Source organism: Protomyctophum parallelum, assembly GCF_964188405.1.
Source record: "Protomyctophum parallelum genome assembly, chromosome: 1".
In the NCBI taxonomy this organism is placed as follows: domain Eukaryota; kingdom Metazoa; phylum Chordata; class Actinopteri; order Myctophiformes; family Myctophidae; genus Protomyctophum; species Protomyctophum parallelum.
The window spans coordinates 24,013,712-24,036,964 of NC_139697.1; the positions used below are offsets into that span (position 1 = coordinate 24,013,712).

Below are 23,253 nucleotides of genomic sequence, written 5' to 3' on the forward strand. Positions count from 1 at the left end.
CACAGAAAAGATCTCTGCGTGTGAGTGAGTGATCGTGTAAATATCAATGCAAGACATTAGGAATTGGGCAGTACTTCAATATCAGGATTGGTTCAACCTGTTGTGTCCGCTGCCCACCCACCTGACCACTTAACACACAGCAGCCTGTCATGCATTTTCAGAGCATTTTTATGATCAATAAAATCGATCGATGGTGTTCCAGCGTCAATGCAACTGTTGCGTGCATGCCACGTAGTGTAGGGTTGCTCTGTATTCCTCCCCTGTCTCTCCTTCCCTCCACTGTGTCATCCCCTGCAGGTTTGAAGTCACCAGTCAGCACCTCATCTGTCAATCAGCCTGTTACCTGACTCCACACTCATCCAATCAACCACCACCTGCTGCCTATAAAAGGCTGAGTCCCACCTGGGCTCACTCCCTCAACCAGTTCACCCCTTTCAGTTTGTTTGTAGTCCTGTCCCTGCATTTTTTGATTGATCCCAGAGCGAATCCTATCTTTTAGTGTATTGTTGTTCTCACTACTTATGTAAATTCTGTAGTATATGCTCTGCCTTGGGACAGGTAAACAGAGGCCTCTATACACAGGCACCACGCAGGTAGAACCTTGTTAAGCACACTAGATAAGGGGTGTTTGCCACCACCTGTATTTTGAACTAACTTTTGGTTAGGTAGGCAGGCTTTTGTTTTACTAATTACTAGTTAGTCTGTCTTTTGCTTTTGTTATTTTGGCAACACCCGTGTCCCCTTGCAGTGGCTTAATTGTTTTATTGCTTTATTGTATGCTTCGTGCATATATTTTGACCAAATGTAAATATACCCCAAACCAAGAGTAAAAAAGCACTTCACCTTTTTGACTCAACCTGTGTTGACTCCGTTTATTTGCACCTCCAATGCTTGATATCCCTTTTGCTTACATTGTTGTGAAACCCTAGCCTCTAGACTTGTCATAAGACTATTAACATAGGGGTTTCATAACAGTATAGGCCTACTGCTATATGCTATTTATCTATCAATTAAAACTCATTTGTCAAGCCCTCTGGTGTTGATTGTGATTGTGTACACTATACATGGGTATCTGGATGGTGTAGAAAAGCTTGTAGACCGGGCCCATTGTAAGATGCTGTACTCTGTCGTGCACCGTTAAGCCATTCCAGCTTATCAAAATGGGCAGGGGTGAGGTGGGTTCTGGGAGTCAAGCCAAATGAAACCAAATGGACCCCATTTGATCCATCGCAGCGATAGAATTCAACAAACATTAACTTAAAGTAAAAAAAAAAAAAAGTAGGTTGTGTGGTTCCAGGCTTAATACGCATATCAACCCAGGGGTCCTTGATATAGTAAAAAGTTTGAGAGCCAAATTTGCGTAAACGGCGTTAGTGGCCGTTTTCACCACTGTTCTAGCACCGCCGCCTATGGAATGTAAATGGCACCAGACAATATCTCTCTATGAGAGACCAAGCGTTGACCCCGGAAGGCTGCATGTAGTTGTGTGGCCTTCGGGGATGTACTGTACATAAAGATCATGTCACATCACACTGTGACGCTTCCCTCACATCTGACTGCTGTTCCTTCCTCAGGTTGAGTCCAGGTTGATGTGTCTACCATGCAGCGTGCAGGACCTGCACAGCCTCACCATCATGCCATGATGATGATGATGCTGTGCTGTGCTGCCTGTCTGTGAGATCATGGAACCTAAACCTGGCTGTAAACGGATTCCAGCTCTGCCGCTTGTCTTTCACAGCATTCCTTGGAGGGGAGGGGAGGGGAGGGGAGGGGGGGGGGGGGGGGGGGGGGGTTGCGAAGAGAGCCAGTGCTCAATGAGCAATTTATATGTTCCCCAACAAAGCCCCTGCCTCAGACCCCCGAAGGCAGGTCTTAATTGTTAGACGTGATATCTCTCCTCCACCTCCTCTCTCTCTTTTTCCTTGACTGTTTTCCCTCACTCTTCCTCCTCCCCCCGCCCCCTGCAGCTATTAAGAATTGGATTTGGAGCAGAACGATCCATTTAGTCTCTCTCTCTCTCTCTCTATCCCTCTCCTTCCATCCACACCTCATCTCTCTCTCTGCCTCTCTCTCTCTCTGTCTCATCAGAGCCCAAGCTTAATCTGTCTATTTTTACCTGAAGGAATGAAAGGAAGGGATGAGGTAATGCTTTCTTCCTGTCCATCAGGTGGGTAGTGGTGCGTGGTCTCTCTCTCTCTCTCTCTCTGATGGGTGTAGCTTGGGGAGATAGTGCCCCCATGTGGACCAGTTGGAAGGTCTTCCTATGAAAGGACCACATACAGTGAGTACAGGTCAATGGTCAAATATAATAAAATATATCTACTAGTGCTAGTGTAGCATCACCTGAATTAACACAAACCAGGAGAATAGCAGTGGAAGGGAGGGAGGAAGGAAGGATGCTTATTATAACACCACTTGGGGCTTGAACTCACAACCTCCGGTTGAGAGGAAAACATCTGTGGCATTGTCATGCAGTGGTTTGTAGTAAAACTTTGGCAACAGTCCATAAAGTTATTAGAAAGGTTTAAGAACTGGGACGTTGTAATAATGCTAATACTATTTGCAAAGTGGGGGATCAGGCATCACTAATCTGTAGAGCAAGAATCTTTGATCTGATCCATGTATGAAATGTTTTAATTGAAGAGAAACCGAACAAGAGCAGATACCTCCCTCTAGTGGTCAAACAAAGACTACCACATAAAAGTAAGCTTTTTATTTAGCACAATAAGGCAAGTTGTAATGATTTTACATACCGGTATCTGCATTCAGGACCATTTCCTGAGAAATGTATACTTGTATAAAATCTTAGAACCCATGTCTCAAATAGTGGGAATTAAATATTTAATACTATAACATATTTAACTCCAACTATGACAACAGTATCTTGAAAACAATATGAAAGTGGTGTCATTAGAAGATATGTGGATAATATGGTATGTTTGAGGTTTTTTTGTTGATTTGGCTCTTCAGCGTTCAGCTTTCTTCGGGAGAATCGGGAGAGATATATTTCATAACACTTTCCCAAAGAAAGACATTCACATTTTTCTCAGACAGCCACCACATCAGTCTTCACACACCAACAAGACCTTTTTAAACAAGTGGAAACTAAATGCAACAAGAAGAGTTTCACAGTTTTCTATAACAGCCTTTATATATCGCCATGTCAGACACCAAACAGCAATCAATCACATTATACAGGTAATTCCCGGGAACAAGCAATGAGTCCAAGAAGTGAGATTCAGGCATTTTAGTGTCAGCCTCTGTGCAGCGTGCTACAAAGTTATTTTGGTCCGTACTTTGATCAAAGTCTCTGAGACAGTCCTTTAAGTGCCAGACTTCATGTGCATTTGTCTGTCTGCTAGTGTACGGTAGAGTGAAACAACCACGATCCTTTACCAGTTACACATTGTAAAGTCCTGCATGAAGATGTCGCACTACAGTCCGCCTCTGTAGTATGAGGTTCCTCATTTCCCTGAATTATGTCTAGAACTTGCATGCAGTTTGCAGCACTACGTGTTCATCTTTTAAGGTAAAGTACCTTCCCCAACCAAAAACAGAAGCAACAATGGCCAGCGCCAGCTTCAGAGGTAAACAAAATAAAACAATAATTTGGGACCCGACAAAATGACCACAATAATTTATTTGGGGAAATGCTATAGTTTAATGCTACACCTTTTTAAAATCTCTTTTTATCAATCATATATATATTATATATATATATATATATATATATATATATATAAAGAATCTATCAATATCTAGTAAATAATTACTAGAGTTGAATGTTAATTACTGTTGAGTTTGAACTACCAGCAATATGGTTAAAAACTGGAAACTCCACTGAGGGTTCTTTTCATCGACTTATAAAAAAATAAACAATAAATATTCATACAGTAAACGTTAAGAAAGTCCATTTGAAATAAATAGGCAATATATTTGGGTTTAAAAAAAAAGTGAAAAACAAAAACCACAGAAGAATGCCACTTTAAAAGCTTGCTTGAAGTTTCAAAGTAGAACAGTTCAGAGGGAAACTGAAACGAGCGACGGAGTACACTTCTAGATCGCCCTGCTTTACTTCCTCCACGTCCTCAGATTCCCTTGTCATACCTGTTTTGCATCATTCCCCCCTAACAATTAATTATACGTCACTCTCCTCTCGCCGTATGTACACTCCCTCGTGCAAGGATGTCCCTCGTCAAAAGGATACTGATCTAACGTGTAGAATTTTGACAAGCATTTCCGTTGTATACAAGTCAAGAGCATAAATGAACACCGTACTGCCGTCTCCATACGCCTCCGCTTGGCGCTTGCTCCTCATTTCACCGACCACCCTCGTCTCCCTGACTTTGGTAAAAAAAAAAAAAAGGCACAGAGGTGATAGTGTAGCTGTGGTCCAACCGTCCATAGCAGAGATAGGATAGCTGAGTGTCCGTTTTCAGTTGTCCTTTTTTGTGTGGGTCTGTCCGTTGCAGCCGTTGGTGTGGGACACGCGGCTACGACCTGAGACGAAGCACTCCTGGGCAAAGTCTGGATGCTGTTCCATGAACCCACAGAGCCGATCTGGAAACAGAGAGCACGTTGGCATAAAACACAAACACTAAGTGCACTTGGACATCAAACGGCATGTACATAGGCTACGAGCTAAACTTAAGTCTTAAATTTATCCCACAATTTTGCAACCCATTTTCTTCACCCAGTGTTAATTATCTAATGTAATCCTGGCGTGCCCAAGATAGGGCTAAATATTTTGACTTTGGTCAAAATTAATATGTGATTTTTTCGAGTGATCAAAATAAGCGATTGAGCCTAAGAGCCAGCTGCGCTGCGCTCTGGATGCTATGTCATGTTTCACCTGTACCACTCGTTATTGGATATAATATCATGATTTTTATCCTTCTGTGGTTTTTAACCTGTGCAGGTAAATAGACCTCGGATTTCATACATACAGATTAGGCTTTTTATGCTACAATTTACAATTTAGGCATTTAGCAGACGCAATCCAGAGCGATTTACATTAAGCAAGAACAAAAAAAGCATGGGAATAGATCACATAAAAACATTTATCAAGAAACATGCGTAATCTAAGAAAGTAACAGTGGAATATCTATATAATGAAGCTATACATATAAACTATACATCTATACTACTACATATGCTATACATATGTAATATGACGTACTATGACTACATACAATGCAATTATAGTGCTGTCTACATAACATGCTATAAGTCTGTATCAAATGCTATCTAAGTCTACAGAAATGCTATCTAAGGAGATGGGGTAAGTGCTATGGGCCATGATGGAGTCTGAAAAGATGGGTTTTCAGACTACGGCGGAAGATTGGGAGTGATGCTGCAGTTCTGACTGCAATGGGAAGTGCATTCCACAGTTTTGGAGCCAGAAGGGAGAAGAGTTTGGGACGCGTGGAGCGTTGTCCCGGCGTTTTTAGTGAGGGTACTTCCAGCTTCCCTGCGTTGGCTGAACTGAGTGCGCGCGAGGGTTTGTAGGGTTCGATCATACTTGCAAGATATGGGGGAGCCATACCTTTGGTTGCTTTGAATGCCAGCATCAAAGTTTTGTATTCTGTGCGGGCAGCGACCGGGAGCCAGTGGAGGGAGCGGAGCAGGGGGGAGACATGTGAGAATTTTGGCTGGTTGAAGACCAAGCGAGCTGCGGCATTTTGGATCAGCTGGAGAGGCTTAAGTGCACATGCTGGTAGGCCAGTAAGGAGGGAGTTACAATAGTCGAGTTTTGACAAGACTGTTGTCTGGATTAGGAGCTGGGCTGATTCCTGGGTGAGGAACGGCCTAATTCGTCGTATGTTATAGAGTGACATTTGCTAACTCTGACTCACCATATGTGAACTTCCCCGTGTTCTCTGGGTCCAGAGCCTTGAAGAGGTCAGAGAGGTCCAGCTCTGCCACTCCCAACGCCGTTTTCAACATGGTGTCCAGGTCCTCTTGTACCACTGGCCCGTCCTCCTCACTCTCGTACATCTACTCACACACGCACACACACACACAAATCTCTCAAAAGACATATCTAATTTCTGCTTGAGATTGTGATGTTAAACCAACACGTCAATCTGAAGAAGCAATGCAAAGGCTCCTTACCTTGAAGCCCAATTTGAGGGTCTCCATAGATTTTGTTGGTCGACACACAACAGACAGTGCGATGACATACTGTCTGATATCGATGCGTCCATCGCCATGCTGGGAAAAGCAACAGTCAACAAATGTCATTGAATTGAGAATACGTCATACTTTAAATGAGAATTACTAGAACCTAATCAAGGTTTCTTTATTGTTTCGTTTTGTGTACAATTATTTTCTAATTATTTGTTCAGCCCAAAAAAAATTGTTTATTGTCATGATTTGTCAACTCTGCTCTTGGCTTTGTCCGAGGCTTAAATGTCTTTAAAAAACTACTTTTGGGAGTTGGGAAAAATGAATGGGGAATTATTTCCTGGTGCCGTAGTGGTTCTGAAAGGGGCGGGACGGCGGCGCTCTATAGCAGAGTATGCCAACACTAGTACAAATGCAGCGTTTGGAGGTGGTCTCCCTATGCTTCTGTACATGAGGGAGAAATGGAGAAAAAGGGAGGAAAGGCAGATTAGGCGTTCTATACATTTTAATTGGCTGAGAATTCTTGTTATTCCCAGATATGGAGTATTTCCCATGGTTTCTTACAAGTCACCCTTTGATGTTTTATATCTTAAGAGTTCCAGATGGGAAGTTTCCCAGAGAGTTTCTTGGTTTGTTGTTCAAAGATTAACCACCTGTGGGTCATCCATCAGTTCTTGAAGTGTCACACTTTACTCCCTTCAGACTGGTAGACGACTAAGAGGCGATCCGTCAGAAAATGGTGTTGGTCAGCCCTTTTCCAAATAACGTTGGTGTGTGCGTGTGGTGCACGTTGTGACCTTTCTGGTAAAGTTAAAAAAGACTCAAAGGACAAATCGATCAGCTCTCTCTCTCTCTCGTCATGTCCTTTTATGTTATGGACAGAGGGCCAGTTCAACAGCTGAGTGGTATCCGATCTTGAGGGCCTGTCTACTACACTTCCATTGAGAAATGTTGACCCTGGTGCCTGACTGGTTGACACTAGAGATAGTACTACTATCTTTATTGTAGTTTGGACATTGTTGCAATTACCTCTCCCCGTCAGGAGATGGAGACAACGGACATGAAACCTACTAACTTAAAACAATGGTTTTATGAGGGCCTGTATGTGTCTGTAGGGCACTGGTTTTCACCTTGAGGGGTGAGGGGACTCCTGGGCAGGCGTTTGCCCACCTGCCCCTGGCAGATAAATGCAGGCAGGTGGACTAAAAACGGCTAAAAAGCCATAGCCACTCGCCCAAATGTGCTGACATTATCACATTTGTGATGACGGCTATGGCCGTTTTAGCCCAAGGAGTGTTCTTTGTGCAAAACTAATGCTTGGAATGGATTCAGCATCATGCCAATTATGCCAATTATGGAAATTGCTCAACATATGCAAGTTAGCATCTGGCAGTTTCTACATGCTGGGGACTCAGACTCAACATTTCTAACATAAAACCTTGGTGTACTCAACATCATACATGTCCGGGTTCACATTCTGGCAGGTGAACTATATGGTGCAGAACAACAGTACCTGGTCCAGCAGCCTGTGGACTTGTGACAGTGCGTCTGTGACGGGCAGGTTGAGGTACTGGGCCAGCTCCTCGACGTCCATCCTGTTCACACACAGCTTCTGGGCTCTGCTGGCCTGCTGCTGCAGCACCTTACCAGACACCCCGGCTCGAAGACTGCAAACGGCAAAATTATTATAAAAATTGTCTCACTCAACTGCACATTGCTATGGAAACAATGACTTGCTGAATATGATCCAAAGGAATGAGAGAGGGCCAAAGAGATGAAGGAAAGGATCCCGCAATTCTCTGCTGTCCACCTCCTAACCCCTACATCTTTTTCAGGAAATTAAGAAAACCATATATTTTGAAAACAAAGCAATGCTAGCCTCATCAAAGTTGGTGTTGTGACTTTATATATTGTCAATTACTTGCATGAGACGGGGAGAGGTGGTGGAGTTAGCTGCTTTAGCAGACAGTGTATGGGTCCAATGGAGTTAAGAGGTTTTGTCCAAAGCACTTTTTACTACTTTTCTTTGTTTAAATTTTTTTAACCAACACACAGACAGTAAAGGGTGTTCAATAGCACTGATTTATGCAAAAAAATAATAATCAAAAACCTCAAAAATGGAGTTAGGTGGTTTCCTCCCGACAGCAACGAATTGCATTGCGTTGCTATGGAAACAATGGGCCCGATTCACAGAGCCGTTTACACCCATATTGTGGGTGTAAAGGAATTTCCCAAACTTCCCACGTTAGTAGTCTGATTCAGGAATATTTTTGTGCGCTCTCTTTCTCAAGCCTGCTCGGATGCAGACTTACATGGGACCATTACATGGGACCAAAGCTTGCTGTATGTCATTACAGTACGTTTTAACAGCGGGAGACCAACGGCGAGCATCGCTTGAATTTCATTGGCTATCGCCCAATCGCCCACTATCGCCGGGCGACGTCGCCCAAAATATGAATTCTTTTATCTTTTCGGCCGACGTTCCTCCGCCCACTTTTCGACCTTCGCCTGTTCGCCTGCTATCGCCTCTATCGCCAGTAGTCGCCGGGTTCCCCATTGACAAATAATGCATTTCCGGAAAATTCACCTGGCTGTCGCCTGCTGTTAAAACGTACTGTTGCCTTATTCTAGACTACTAAACGTGGGAAGTTTGGTAAATTATTTTACACCCAAAATATGGATGCTTAGTGAATCGGGTCCCAATAACATCTTGAATGGCCCCAAAGGAAAGAGCATGCCAAAGTCAAGAAAAGAGATGCATGTTCTCCCCGTGTCCCCTAGGGTAGGTACCCTCACAAAAACATGCAGTAATCCTGGTCTCCAACTGCCTCCCCCTGGCCAGCCGGGGCGCCTGATGGAGGGGAAAGGAACTGGTTGGAATAACGTGTTCCTTCCATCCAACCAGGGAAACTCCCCCTGTCAGGTGTAAAGGAGCAACTTGGACACTCAGGCATGAAGGAAGCATGAGTTCATGTCCGTTGCTCTCCCCAGGTTGGCGGAGGGTGTGTAGAGCCCAGGATCACATTAGATGATTGACACAGGGGTGAAAAATGGGTTACAAAATCGTGGGATAAAAAATAAAAAATAAAGAGATGAAGGAAAAAAGGAATCCCAGCAATTGCACTACTTAGTTGCATTTGGACCCGTCCTCCACTAGATGTCGCCCGTTCCTTCAGTTCCAGCGCTCACAGACAACATGCCCCACCCCCTCCTCCTCCACCCAGCCCGACCAGTCTGCCCAGTACGCCGTGACTCACCCCAGGCGACGCACCAGCCTGTTAAACTTCAGCAGGCTGCTGTTGCCCGGGATACGCAGCGGGCCCTGCGATAGGCTCAGCTGGCAGTCATCAAAGGAGAGGTCCGTGCATGGCAGCTGCAGCGCCCTATCAGAATGCAGGGAAAGGGGGGGGGGGGGGGTTAGGCGGGAACTTCCCCCTGCCACCTACTGAGGTTAATTCATGTTGTGTTCCTAAGCTAATGTTTGATCTTACTTGGGCTCATAAACAATGAAGTGTGCAAATAATTATGTGCAAACACATGCGTGAAAAGGGAAGAGACGGCACACGCGCACGAGCACACGCACACGCACACATTAATTAATCGAAAACACATGACCCTTCACAAGAACCTGTGCATATACACATACACTCCAACGTGACCATGAATAAACAAAAAACACAGGCACCATTGGTATACACACACACACACACACACTTAAACGTACTTGGCCATGATTCGTCTGACGTTGTTGGCAAACAGATCAGGGTCACTCTTCTCCTCTTCTGAAGGAGTGTAGATGGGCAGATACTGGGGGGGGGGGGGGGACGGAAGACACATTATCCCATTGTCATTCTTTGGGACAGAATACTGGAGCCAGAATGAGAACATGAACGTGCTAACCCTCTCACCTCCACCTCGATGGGGTTGTGCAGTTGGCACAGAGTAAGCCATAGGATCTTGGCCCTGAAAGACAAAATCAATTTACTGAGTAAAAAGGTTTCACATACTGCCGGCTGACACACACACACACACACACACACACACACACACACACACACACACACACACACACACACACACACACACACACACACACACACACACACACACACACACACACACACACACACACACACACACACACACACACACACACACACACACACACACACACACACACACACACACACACTTCTTTGAGAACAGACAGGGCAAGTTCTACAGGCCAGGGTACACGCCGGACATTTTTCTATAATTGAGACGTTTTTTCCCGCCCCCCCACAAACAGCTGCATGTTCTTAAAGCTGCAGTCTGTAACTTTTATGACTCCTACCCAGGGATTCAAACCTGGGTCTATGGTGTGAGAGACCAAAGTTCTACCACTGATTCAACAATATTACGATTATGACCTTAAGGCACAGTATAGTGGCTCCAAAACTGTGGAATGCACTTCCCATTGCAGTCAGAACTGCAGCATCACTCCCAATCTTCCGCCGTAGCCTGAAAACCCACCTTTTCAGACTCCATCATGGCCCATAGCACTTACCCTAACCCCTTAGATAGCATTTATGTTGGCTTAGATAGCATTTTATACAGACTTATAGCATGTTATGTAGACAGCACTATAATTGTATTGTATTTAGTCATAGCACGCCATAGTACATATGTATAGCATAGTAGTAAATATGTATAGTTTATATGTATAGTGTATGTATAGTTTCCCCCCCCCCCCCCATCTCAAAATATGTTGTTCCAGAGAACCCCCAGAAGCAAAGACGAAAAACGCTAAAGCAAAGGAAAAAAAAAAAAAGTTTGCAGAGAAAGAATTCAAAAGATCTACAAGCTTATAGCACGGCACTACGGTGCGATCGCAGTGAAGAAAATAACTGGCAGTGAGGGCTATTTTGGTTACATATTCTTGGCAGAAAATGAGTTAACAGCGTAATAGTGATGTATGTGTGTGCGTGTGTGCGACGTGTGTTCGTGTGTGCGCGCGTGCGCCAGTGGTGAAGTTTTGTGAGGACAAGAAGAGGACCATGGGAAAGCAGTGTGGAATCAGATGGAGAGCTGAACAGACGCTGCTGCACCAAGGCTAATGGTAACTCACCCTAAAGCATCACGCCATGCTACGTTTTAAATGAGAAAGAGGTCACTGGATTATTTTTATCAGATAACAAGCAGTGGCTGAAACAGTAGTGTGTGTGTGTGTGTGTGTGTGTGTGTGTGTGTGTGTGTGCGTGCGTGCGTGCGTGCGTGCGTGCGTGCGTGCAATACTTACGCTCCAGGACCTTGCCACGTCCATGTAACAGTATCCTGTGGAGAGGAAGGGGAAAGAGGAAATGGTTCAGGCATGCGTGTGTGTGTGCACGCTGTGTGTGTGTGTGTGTGTGCGCGCGCACGCACACACACACACACACACACACACACAAACTCAATTTCCTACCAACTCTATTTCCACTGTGTACACTTGCATGACCTCTCTCTATCTCTGCAAGACAGAGGACTTTTTTGTTATTAGCTATGTTTTCATATTCTTTTTGGGTGTTTATAATAATGTCAGAAGTTACAGTGTCTCTCTCGGATGTCTTGGTACAGTTGGCAGGTTGGTAGATAGTGCAGCTGCGTTTCAGCCTTGACTTTTAGAAGTCTACAAATTGGCAACCATCTGATACAATCCCATTTGATACAATCTCAAAATAATTTGATTCGTTTGCCCTTTTCATTCACAAGGAATCCCACGTGGTTAAAAGTATCAATCATAGAATTATGAGCGGGAACCCCTTTTGGTATTAGCATTATGTTATGCTTTAGCTATTGAAAAATAGCAGATCTACAAGCTCATACTACGAGCTTGTAGGTCTGCTATTTGTAGGTCTGCTATTTTTGAAGAATCGAAGAACGACTGACATAGAAACATAGGCTTTTTTCATAAAACTGTCAGGATGTAGAAGACATTTTTAGAATCTGATCTCAGGTCTGTTACTCTTAAGTCCATAGGAAGGCTGTTCCACAGGCACAGTGCTGCCGAGCAGAAGGCCCAGTCCCCCATGGGTTCATCATTTGGAACCTCTAGTTGGGATTTATTTGCAGACCTGGAGGTTGCTTTTGGAGGGTTTATTAGTTTCTGTAGGTAAGGATGGGCATGAAGTTGTGAGTGATTAGCAGGACCTTGTAGTCCAGTGGTTCCCAAAGTGAGGACCCCCAGGGGTCCTTGATGGAGTTACAGGGGGTACCCAGCTAAATGATAGTTTGAAACCAAATGGACCCTTATGGGTCTGTAACTCTGAGAGTGTACAAATGGAAACAAATGGTTCCATTTGCACACTCTCAGAGTTACATTAACATTGATTTTACGATATAAATTGGGTGTCCCAGAGATAGAAATGCCATTAAATGGAGGTCCGTAGACTAATGCATGCCAAACTGGGGGTCCTTGAAATTAAACGGGTTGAGAAACACTGCTAGAGCCGTCAAAATCTTCTCTTATGGAGGTCCCTGGCATATATTTTTCAAATGGGGGTCCGCAGGCTCATCAGTGTCAATTTGGGGGTACTTGTTGACATGAAAAAGTTTGGGAACCACTGTTGTACTCGATACTGTCTGAAACGGGGAGCCAGTGGAGTGAGAAAAGGAAGCGTGTTATGTGGTCGTGCTTACGGACCCTCATTGTGTGCACTCTCTCATTCTAAGTCACCAACAGACAAGGCCCGGACACAGGATACATTTCCTGTAGATATTTAACCACTCACAAAATACTATAGTAAGGTATGCCATTGGCCCGCGTGGCCCAATGGACCCTACGCCGGTGGTTGACAGAGATGTGAATGTGAAGGCATGAGGAAGACAATTGTGCTCAGGCTATGACCACAAGGTACTACCTTAACTTAAAAGTCATCGAGAGCAGAAACATTAAAGGTTTCAGTCTGGTGAGAGTCAATGCAATTGCATTGCATTGCATTTGGGCCTGGCTTGGCACTTATTGTGTAAACCAGGGGTTCTCAATGTTTTTGGCTGGGGACCCCCGGAAAGGCTTTGGCCCGCCCCGCCCCCTCCCTCCTCACCCCAATACAAACTGACTGCAAAAATAACCTTAATAATACAGAAGATATATCATAAATGAATAGTGAAACCAGATATAATCATTAAGGAAATGTTTGAATGTACTACATGTACTATGTAAACTCTTCATTTCCATTTTCCAGATATGGAAAACAATAAATAATAATTGGGGACCCCCCCCCCCCCCCCCCCCCCCCCCCCCCGAGGGGTCGCGACCCACGGGTTGAGAACCCCTGGTGTAAACAGCCACTCGTTTCACCTCCCGTTGCTAACTGGGTTGGAGTTATGGATGTGGTAGTGAATAGGTGCATGCCCCAATGGTACATTTTAAGAATGTCATTATATGCAAAGATTTTCAAAAATGCTTTCACCCAAAATATCAGATCTATAAAGCTCGCAACATTGTGAGTAGCTTGGTTGTTTTGACACACAGCACCACCATGACAAAGTATAACATTTAAATTTTTTCTCTCTAACAGTCTTTCTGTGCGCACCTATACAGCAGTCTCTAGCATTACCAGCTGGCCATTTAGTGGCCCATAGGCGGCAGTATAGTGACAAAAGCTTTGTAGGGAGGTAAAAAGAACTGCATAATTCATGAGCGTGCGAGGAGACATGCAGAGAGAGAGAGAGAGAGAGAGAGACACGAAACCCGAGTGGGAGGAGTGCAGAGACAAATAAAAGACTCGGAGATGAGCGCACGTGTGTGTGTGAGTGTGTGTGTGTGTGTGTGCGTGCGTGTGTGTGCGCAGGAGAAAGAGGATGAAATATCATCCTACTAGTCGAACATGAAGTCATTCAACAAGAGGCAAACGAGTGCTAACATGTGGTAAACACACTGTAACAGAAACCATTATATCTGGATGTATAGATATAGAAAGATGTATAGATATGTGCGTGTGTGTGTGTGTGTGTGTGTGTGTGTGGTGCAGGTGTGCATATATATATATGGCTTACTGGTGTGTTTGCGTTCAAGAGGGATAAAAGAGAGGGGCCTCAGCTACGTGTTGCTCAACGTCATAAGGTTACACAGAGTGAGACAGAAAGGAAGAGGAGGTGTGCTGTGCGTGAATGGCTGATGAAAAGGACGGGGCAGAGGAAGTTAGAGATTGAACTGGAAGACACTGACCAGTTTGTTGGGATAGCGCAGCACGACCGGCTGAACCGGGACTCCTGGTATGAATGCGCCTGGAAACAGACAGAGAGGAGAGGAGAGGTTAGACGAGGAGAAGTTAAGTTAGTCATGGAGAGTCACCCGTTGGGGTGCATGTTAATTTGACTACTCAAAATAGTAGATGGTACATTTATCCAAAGTGCTTTACATAGATTGTACACACACACACACCAGAGGAAACCGTGGCAAGGCACCCCAACCTGATCATCGGAAGCAATTAGGGGTTCAGAGTCTTGCTCAAGGACACTTCAACACCAGATCTGGGGGAGCCCGGGATCGAACTGGGAACCTTGCGGTTCCCCATTCGGCCACTCTACTACCCCTGACCCACTGCTGCCTAGTACTTGCACTATTTCTGAACTACAAAATAGAATGACACTAATGGATTTAGTTGATTATTTAAAAAAAAGAAACAAAAACAATAACATTTATACGGCACATTCAGAAACGTATCCGATAGTAATAATAATTAACAGTAGCTAGAAGCCCTTATCTGGTGTGTTTGGGTAGGCGAGTGAAACACTGCTAACCTTGTGACAACCTCAGACAAGCTCTCTATTGAGAACTATAACGTCCTGGTGGTGACAGACAATCAACCAGATGGAGCACACTGTACTGTATATTATGTTATGAGGCACCACCCTGTTCCGGCCACAGTCTGACCTTTGAATAGAATAGAATATGTAGAAGCCTATGAATTATAATTGTGGAATCCTGTGTGAGTGCACTTTCGTGCGTGGGTGGGTGCGTCCATTCAAGCCTGGTGGCGATAACTATAGACACCAGATAACCAAATGTGTAGAAGGGACATTTCCATTCACAATTCACATGAATGCTGCTATGCTGCTGTGATGTATATAAAGTGACCAAGATGGCCGGGTGCCTATGCGGTAAATATAACACAGATGAGGCGTACGGTGATATAAAGATTGTAAAACGGACACACACGATTATGGCATTAAAGTGCTGGGTTTTTATAACCCAGCACTTAACACGAATTGTGTTAAGTGCAGGTTAAGTGCCGGTCTATTTTTGTTGTATAGCATTCTAAACACAGAGGGGTTCAAATTAAGAGGAAAGCCCTGAATAAACGAGTCGAGAGATGCCGAATGCACCTCGTTCCATACGGGAGCACAATGAAGCAATTAATAATATCCAATCATGCTCTGTTTAACAACGCTGATCAGGACCAGATGAGCCTGAGGATGGAAAGAGAAAAACATCTAAAGGACTATGAAAGGGGCTACAGGTGGCGAGAGCATCAATCAAAAAGACTGCTTAACTGGCTAATGTTTCCATAGGAACAGTAGCTAAAGAGCGACATCTGCATTTCAATCAATGGGAAAGACTTCAGCAAATAAGATGGGAAATCAATGACCATGAATGCTCATGCATAAGTGGGATGCGTTAGGTGACTGAGAGACGTCAATGCAGGACGTGACCAGACTGTTGGCCACAGCAAGCTGTCAACAACCACATAGAGAGGAGATGTTATAGCAGGGGGTTGAGGCGCATAAAAGCCTCATCACGAAGACACACGCACGCACGGCTATACAGAGATGTGGTACAGTATGTGGGAAAAGTGATATGGTCAGATGAGTCACCATTCACCACAGTCTCCACAAGTTGGGCGAGTGCAAATGTTTGTGCGAACTGCGAATGCGTGTACACACCAAGAGAATGGTACAAGACTGAATGCTTGACCCCTACAGGTCAAGCCTAATCCTTAGGCTTACCAATATTATTCATATCTTAATTTATGTTATCTAAGCTCAACTGGTAGCTTCTATAGGAAGGCCACTCGATAAGCCCCTTTGGGTTTTTTTGGCACTTCCAGCACATCATGTATGTAACTAATCTTGTTTCTTATTGAATATATTTGCTTTCTGTATTTCACCATATTGTTGTTATTATGTACAAATAAACTAAACTAGGGGGTCTGGTGGCCCCGTTATGCTGTGTGGAGGAAATTATTAAAATGTTTATGTTTTATTTAATATTAACAGGCCTCACTAAAAGCTAAAATCATGGAATTAGTAAATATTTATTAAAGTAGAGAATATAAAGTACACAGAGGTCTCTCTCTCTCTCTCTCTCTCCCTCTCCCCCCCCCCCCCCAAAGCAGGTCAGTTCGACTTGACTGTGCAAACAATGAGATGGCAGGATGGTTACGTACACATACGGGTTCACACACCACACACACACACACACACACACACACACACACACTAGTTGAAGAGTACATACTGACTGGCTTATTTAATAAAAAAACACACACATACTGTAAAGATGATCTCATAATGACTGGCACATTTAATTGAACACATCACATCCAGGGAGCAGAGTCCGGAAGAAAGGACCAACGCGACACTCCAAAGAAAGGGGATGGCCAAGAGCGCCCCTGAAGAAATGAACTATTATGATTGGCTATATTCACAAACTTGAAAATACTAAATATCACTGTCGGCCCATGGAATCGTTACTCTCACTCTCGGGCCGTTGGAGGGAGTCCAGAAGTCTACGGGTGGTCTAAATCGGTAGACTTCTGTGTCGGTAAACGGTATCATTGATTGTATATCTATATTTGATTCATTATGATTGTAATAGGCTCAAATTATATTGTTGTAGATATAGGACCAAACATAACTGTACATTAGTAAATAGGGCTTTGATTATTAAAACTTATAGATAATTATTATAACTCATTTGTTGTGTGTATTCATTCCAGAGGTGTTGGCACAAGTTTTGTACATGATCATGAAAAACATGACACACACACACACACACACACACACACACACACACCGATGCGGTATCAACATTATTCAAGTGAAATGTAGTATAGCTACCTGTACGACACAGGGATTTACCCAAGGAATAAAGGTTAGGTTATATATATTATCATCTATCGATACAGTCGACAGACAGACAGACAAGACAGACAGTGTCAGTGAGCACAGCTGTCCTGAGCTCTCATTGGCTGGAATACAGGATTTCTCGGGACACGATCGCGACACAGTTCATACTGTACGATGTCCAGTCGGCGAGAGAGCCAAATATCAAACATGCTTGATATTCAGAAACGGTCGGGGAGGCGTCGGCGAGCGCTTTTATCAGCGCTATATCTTCTCGCAGAGCCTTTCACGTCACACAGCGAACAAAACCTTGCCGATTAAAGCCCCATCTTGAGTCAGATCGGGGGTTTTGTCAGCGAGCGCCAAAAATGGTCCCCGACAGCATAATCGGAGCAAATATCGGGCAGTGTGTACGAGCCATTAGTGAGATGGGTGACTGCAAATCTACACAGTTATTCTGTTTTATCACACACGTTACAACAACATGTTACCATGATAACAAGTAAGTAACCATTACAACTGAATGGTGATTTTGGCTCAAGGTGTCCGACAGAGCCACTCTCATCACAGCGTAAAACGAGGGAATGTCTTTTAATCGTGCACCATCCCTCCGGTAGAGTACATTAAGGGACGCATTTAGATGACGTCATCGCAAACAGGTCTGTCGCTCCGGCATGCAAAGGGTTATGGGAAATTGAGTCCCCATTGTTTACAATGGGGATTCTGCTGGAGGAGGAAGCTCGGTCTGTTGTATGCCGCTATGGAATACATTTCAACACTACAACAAGCCATTACACCGTTTTAACCTATAAAAATGTCTTCTACATCCTGACAGTTTTCTGAAAAAGCTATGTTTCTATGTCAGTCGTTCTTCGATTTTTCAAAAATAGCAGATCTACAAGCTCGTAGCACGCCACTCGGTGGCGCGCTATGAGCTTGTAGATCTGCTATATTTCAATAGCTAAAGTATAACATAATGCTAACACCAAAAGGGGTTCCCGCCCAAAGTGGATTTTCAAGACAAGCAACTCAGCGGTCGGTGCACTGGCTGTTCAAAGGTAACTTTAAACATACCATACCATACCATCGACAGTGCGACTAGGTACTCGCATTTGCGACTAAAAATATCACCGTGCGAGTTGTAAAATTAAATTTGTCGCACAGGTGCGACTACATGATTTGACCATTCAATTGTGATAAAGAGAAGTCTCTGTCTACAGCAAGTGCACATTCTATAGTCGCGGTTCTATACCTAAATCTATATTTCTGAACGGCGGTGTCGTTCGCCAAAAAGAGCAGAGCTACAAGCTAACAACGTGTCGAGGCTCAATGCGGCGTTCATTTGGAGATCTGTCCCCTTTGCTCCCACCGCCCCGCCCCTCCCTGTGTTGCTGCTCAGTTCTCTTCCCCACTGAGCAGCGGAGCGAACGCAGCAGGGTAGCACAGAAGACAGAAGGAGTTGCTAGGACCCCGACACGTTGAATACTAAAGTTATTTAGAAAGTTTGTAATGTTAAAACATCACTTGATATAACTTTTAACCAAACGTGGGTGAAACAGCGTGCAGCCGCGCACGTAAAGAGTGCACGTGCACACGCACATGGAGTAGACTGATTGATTGGTATACCAAAACAACCTTTGCTTAGCACCTCGCTAAAAGCGTGTGCGCAGCGCAATACGAATGACCGACCTGGCTGGATATATTATTAGTCAGTGGCTAGCTCAGGTCCATAACTCTAAATGCAACGCATTAGACTAGAGCTATGGACCAGAGCTAGTCAGTGGCCTCACTGGCCTGCATAACGAGCAACGTAAAAAAGGCAAAGATCCCCCCACCACCTCCTTCCACCACGCCGAGGTGTAGCCTATATGTCCGATGTTCTGTCTGAACTGAAGCAGTCAGAGCCAAGGAGAATGTTACAATACTAATTCACCATTGAGTAGCCTCTGCACTGTCTAAATGTCACACTCACATGATGGAACAGCAAGATAAAAACGGATAGTCTTGTCTGTCCATCCATTCATAAAATGAATTGACTATCTATCTATCTGCAATTCTACATACCAAACTAATAGTCTATCAGTATAAAAACAAATTGATTATATAGATTATATAAAAAAAATATGATATCCAGATGAATATCAATATTGTGATCATTTCTGAAAATATATTGTGATATAATATTTTGTCCTATTGCCTGCCCCTACCTCATATCACTTTATTAAAGAAGAATCACACCTGTGTGAAGTGAGGGGCACTCTTATCATCATACATCATGGTTTAATTTACGTCATAATTATTGGAATTCTGACCTAATTTCTCCGTTCATTGTCAATGGAAAATATTGAGACGTGTGGGGACTAAAGCTGTATATAGGAGGGGCTAGCGCCCCTCAAAAACACATAATTTGATAACTTTTCATCGTGCTCCTAAAATAATTTGTGTGCTACTAGATTTTTCAACTTAGGCGCACACGTGCTACTTGGAAAAATGCTAAGCGTCGAGCCCTGTACCATACCATCTTTACTTATATAGCACATTCAAATAACAAAAAGTTGTACCAAAGTGCTAAAATAATAAAAACCACAACTTCATTTAAAAACAAACAACATACACAGTGTCACTTTCAAGAGAGAGAGAGAGAAAGAGAGAGAGAGAGAGTGAGAGAGTTCAGTGTCCCATAGTGGCATTTCCTTGGAAATGCCAAAGAATAAAGATACGTCTTGAGGCGTGATCCAAACACCTGAAGGGCGGGGACTTGTCTTATGTGCAGAGGCAGCTCGAACTCAAACATAGGCAGTCTAGCCTGAAAGACGGCCGTAAATTGTCGGAATTTAACCTGTTAAAGCTGTTGCGGTGACACCATTCAGGTTTTCCTTTGGGTGTGTAAATACTAGAACAATAGAAGGTGTCCATTTACCACTTTCAGTCTGGCATCCAGCCTGGTATATCATTCTAGTCAAATATTTAAAAAATATATTTTTTTTTCTTTTTCACTTTTTCACTATTCATCATACGATGAAGTACATAAAGCTGCTTAAATATATCAGAGCCATCCATCCAAATGTACAGTATATGTAATGCTGAAGGCAAGGTGGCTATGGATATGGAAGCAGGCCAATTATGAATATGATCTATGTATATTTCTATATGCTAGTGACCATTAACCCATTTAATGGGAAGCAGCTTTTTGCTTCTACGGGCCGTCGGCATGGAACAAGCTCCCACTGTACCTTCGTCAGGCAGCCTCTGTAGACATTTTTAAAGCTCAGCTCAAGACCCACTTCTACAACATTGCTTTTAATTGATCTTTTATTTTTTGTTATTCATGTCCTCACTGTATTGCATTACTGCTTGTTTTTTAATGTCGTTGCCTTGCTTTTCTTTTATTCTCCATTGTTCTGTAAAGCACTTTGAGCTGCATTTCATGTCATGAAAGGTGCTATACAAATAAAGTTTTATTATTATTATTTAGACCCGAGGACTATATTCTACAAACATGAGTTTTCTGAAAAACCTCATGTTTCAAGCTCCCCCAACAATATATGTAATCGGCCACCGACCGACCCCCATCTGAAAATATGTTGTTCCAGGAACCCCCCCAGAAGCAAAGATTTGAGTTAAAAATGTTCGCTCTGAAAGAATATAGATTCAAAGACTTGCGCCACATTTTCACGATCTTTCAAAAATAGCAGACCTATATATAGCAGACCAAGCTCATAGCGTGGCACTCGGTGCCACGCTATGAGCTTGTAGAGCTGTAGAGCTTGTAGATCTGCTATTTTTCAATTGCTAAAGTATAACATGATGCTTAAAACACCAAAAGGGGTTCCCGTTCGGAATGGGCTAAGACAGAGAAATAAGCTAACCGATACGTTGTTGTCCTCAGAGCCAGTGAAAAGAAATAACTAGAGGAGACATGTGCAGAGAGTAACAATAACACACAGTAGACAGGGCTGGCTCACACACACACCCACACCCCCACACCCCCACACGCAGAGTACTGGGGTGTTTTAGAGTGTAACCAACAGGGCTTACTGGGAACTGACAGGATGGCAGAGGAGGAAAACGGATTAGGACAGAAAGGACTGTGAACAATGGTGCACTGGTTTAGTATAGGTCACACACACATACACACGCACGCACGCACACACACCCCCACACACGCACAGGCGAGCATGTAATCACACCCCGACAGAGAAGCAGGAATATAAATGACACACACACACACACACACACACACACAGAAACAAACAGCATAACACAGTGACAGTAGGAATGTACTGAATGCGTGCCGTGTACCGGTACATATATACACATGCCACGCCCACAAAGCTCATGTGTAGGAAGAAGTTCAATGCAAATATAGAAGGCAGAATTCCATTTACAATTACACTCTCTCTCCCACATGTACTGTACACTAACAGTACACACACCCTAACCACACACACCCACAGACCCACAGTCACACCCACCACACACAGCTTTGGATTGTTTTGCCCAGGTTGGGCACGGTGTTCTGCCTGGCCAGCAAAAAGTTGAATACATACCAGGTTTGAATCTGATCAGGCCGGATCTGTTTGTGCATGTTCCTTCAGGGAAGATCATCATCTAGAATGACAACACACACACACACCCGGGTTACTAGAGTTATAGCCACCATTATTTTAGACCTGGTAGTGTAAACTGATATGTCTTTAATATACCTTTCAATCTAGGACAACATCTGTGTCATATTAGTTGTTGCTATACTGTAGATATAGTAGGGCTGGTACTTTAGTTTAAGTCATTCATTGTGATGAATTAAAGAACAAATTTGAATCGCGCTTAGTTTTTGCACCGCGTAACTTCTCACTGGACGAATTTCAGGCGTAGTGATGGTAGCGGTGCAGCCACCAACAGACAAACAAACCACCAGGGCATGCAACGGGAGAAGAGGCCGATGAGATGGCTTTGCTTGGCCCTGAGGGAACAGGATATTTAGATTAAAACAAGAATGGCATGCGTATCCTTAGCAGCCAGGTGACACAAGTGTTATCCGTTGCATCTGAGGCGTTACAGACTCTGGGTTGAGACCATAGAGAGAGAGTTATAATATATCTAGAGAGCGGACGAGGAGCAACAGGCCAGCCCCCCGCTATTCACTTCAGTGGAAGTCGGGGGGCTTGGTTGAGACTTCTGTGCGGCGTTTCAGAGTATGGGGTGACGGGGTCAGACTCCCATTGGCTCAGGCAGCGTTTCAGAGTATGGGGTCAGACTCGGCCAGCCAATCAGGACTAGGCAAAAGGTCCTCATAGCTAACAGCAGCGATCATAAGCCAGGTTTAACCTGGCAAAAAAACTCACTCATTGAACTGGACCTGGCCCGAGTTGCTTTTTTCCCATCTTTCACCAAATCTCTTAGCCAGACTGAAATAAAAACACTAAACCAAAAAACTCGAATGAATATTTAAAATCTCACAAACACACGTACGTACGTACGTACGTACGTACCATAGACTGTAAAAAATATGGACAAAGCGTTCTCCGGGTCTGATATGGACGTAAAATGAAGCCTGTCAGTCCTTGAATTGTAAGTCGCCATCTTTCTAGATCCGTTTGGGCCCAGCTGAGCCATTGGCTGGCCCAGACAACGAGGCGGGACTTCCCCCCTTCTTCTTCGTTGGTTTTTATTTTGACTCGAGTGGGTGGGGGATCCCGTTCATAGATTGTAACGGTAGCCACGCCCCTCAGGACATACGCGACTTTATGGTCATTTTTGTAATAAATGGGACCATAATTTTCCCAAAAGAATATTATGACATTAGAAATGAGACTAGTGACTGGAAGCAGAAAGTATTCATGACCATGTTTATTAAGGTAATACAGTCTAGGTGAAGTTGGGCCCAAATACATGGACTTCTATGGGGCTATGGGTTTTTTTGGGCCCAATGACAGCGCCACAACAGGCCATTATATGAACTTTCAGGAAATCCCGATTTCCTTAGTGGCTTCACAAAATATCTGTCTGACTCATAGGGTGCCATTAAGGACTTCAAAT

The 23,253-nt window shown here is 43.9% G+C and overlaps 1 protein-coding gene across 1 annotated transcript in view; it reads right to left on the minus strand.

Annotated features, from left to right (window-relative positions):
• Window positions 1-3,758: 3,758 nt before the first annotated feature.
• Window positions 3,759-23,253, minus strand: part of lpcat1 (lysophosphatidylcholine acyltransferase 1) — a 41,583-nt gene continuing 22,088 nt past the window's right edge. The window contains exons 5-14 of the mRNA XM_083769068.1: window positions 21,765-21,825; window positions 14,315-14,373; window positions 11,405-11,439; window positions 10,035-10,089; window positions 9,851-9,933; window positions 9,384-9,509; window positions 7,640-7,793; window positions 6,115-6,213; window positions 5,856-5,997; window positions 3,759-4,560 (exon numbers count right to left, since the gene is read on the minus strand). Coding sequence (XP_083625194.1) covers window positions 4,436-4,560; window positions 5,856-5,997; window positions 6,115-6,213; window positions 7,640-7,793; window positions 9,384-9,509; window positions 9,851-9,933; window positions 10,035-10,089; window positions 11,405-11,439; window positions 14,315-14,373; window positions 21,765-21,825 — 939 coding nt within the window. The 3' untranslated portion in view covers window positions 3,759-4,435. The remainder of the gene's footprint in view (window positions 4,561-5,855; window positions 5,998-6,114; window positions 6,214-7,639; window positions 7,794-9,383; window positions 9,510-9,850; window positions 9,934-10,034; window positions 10,090-11,404; window positions 11,440-14,314; window positions 14,374-21,764; window positions 21,826-23,253) is intronic.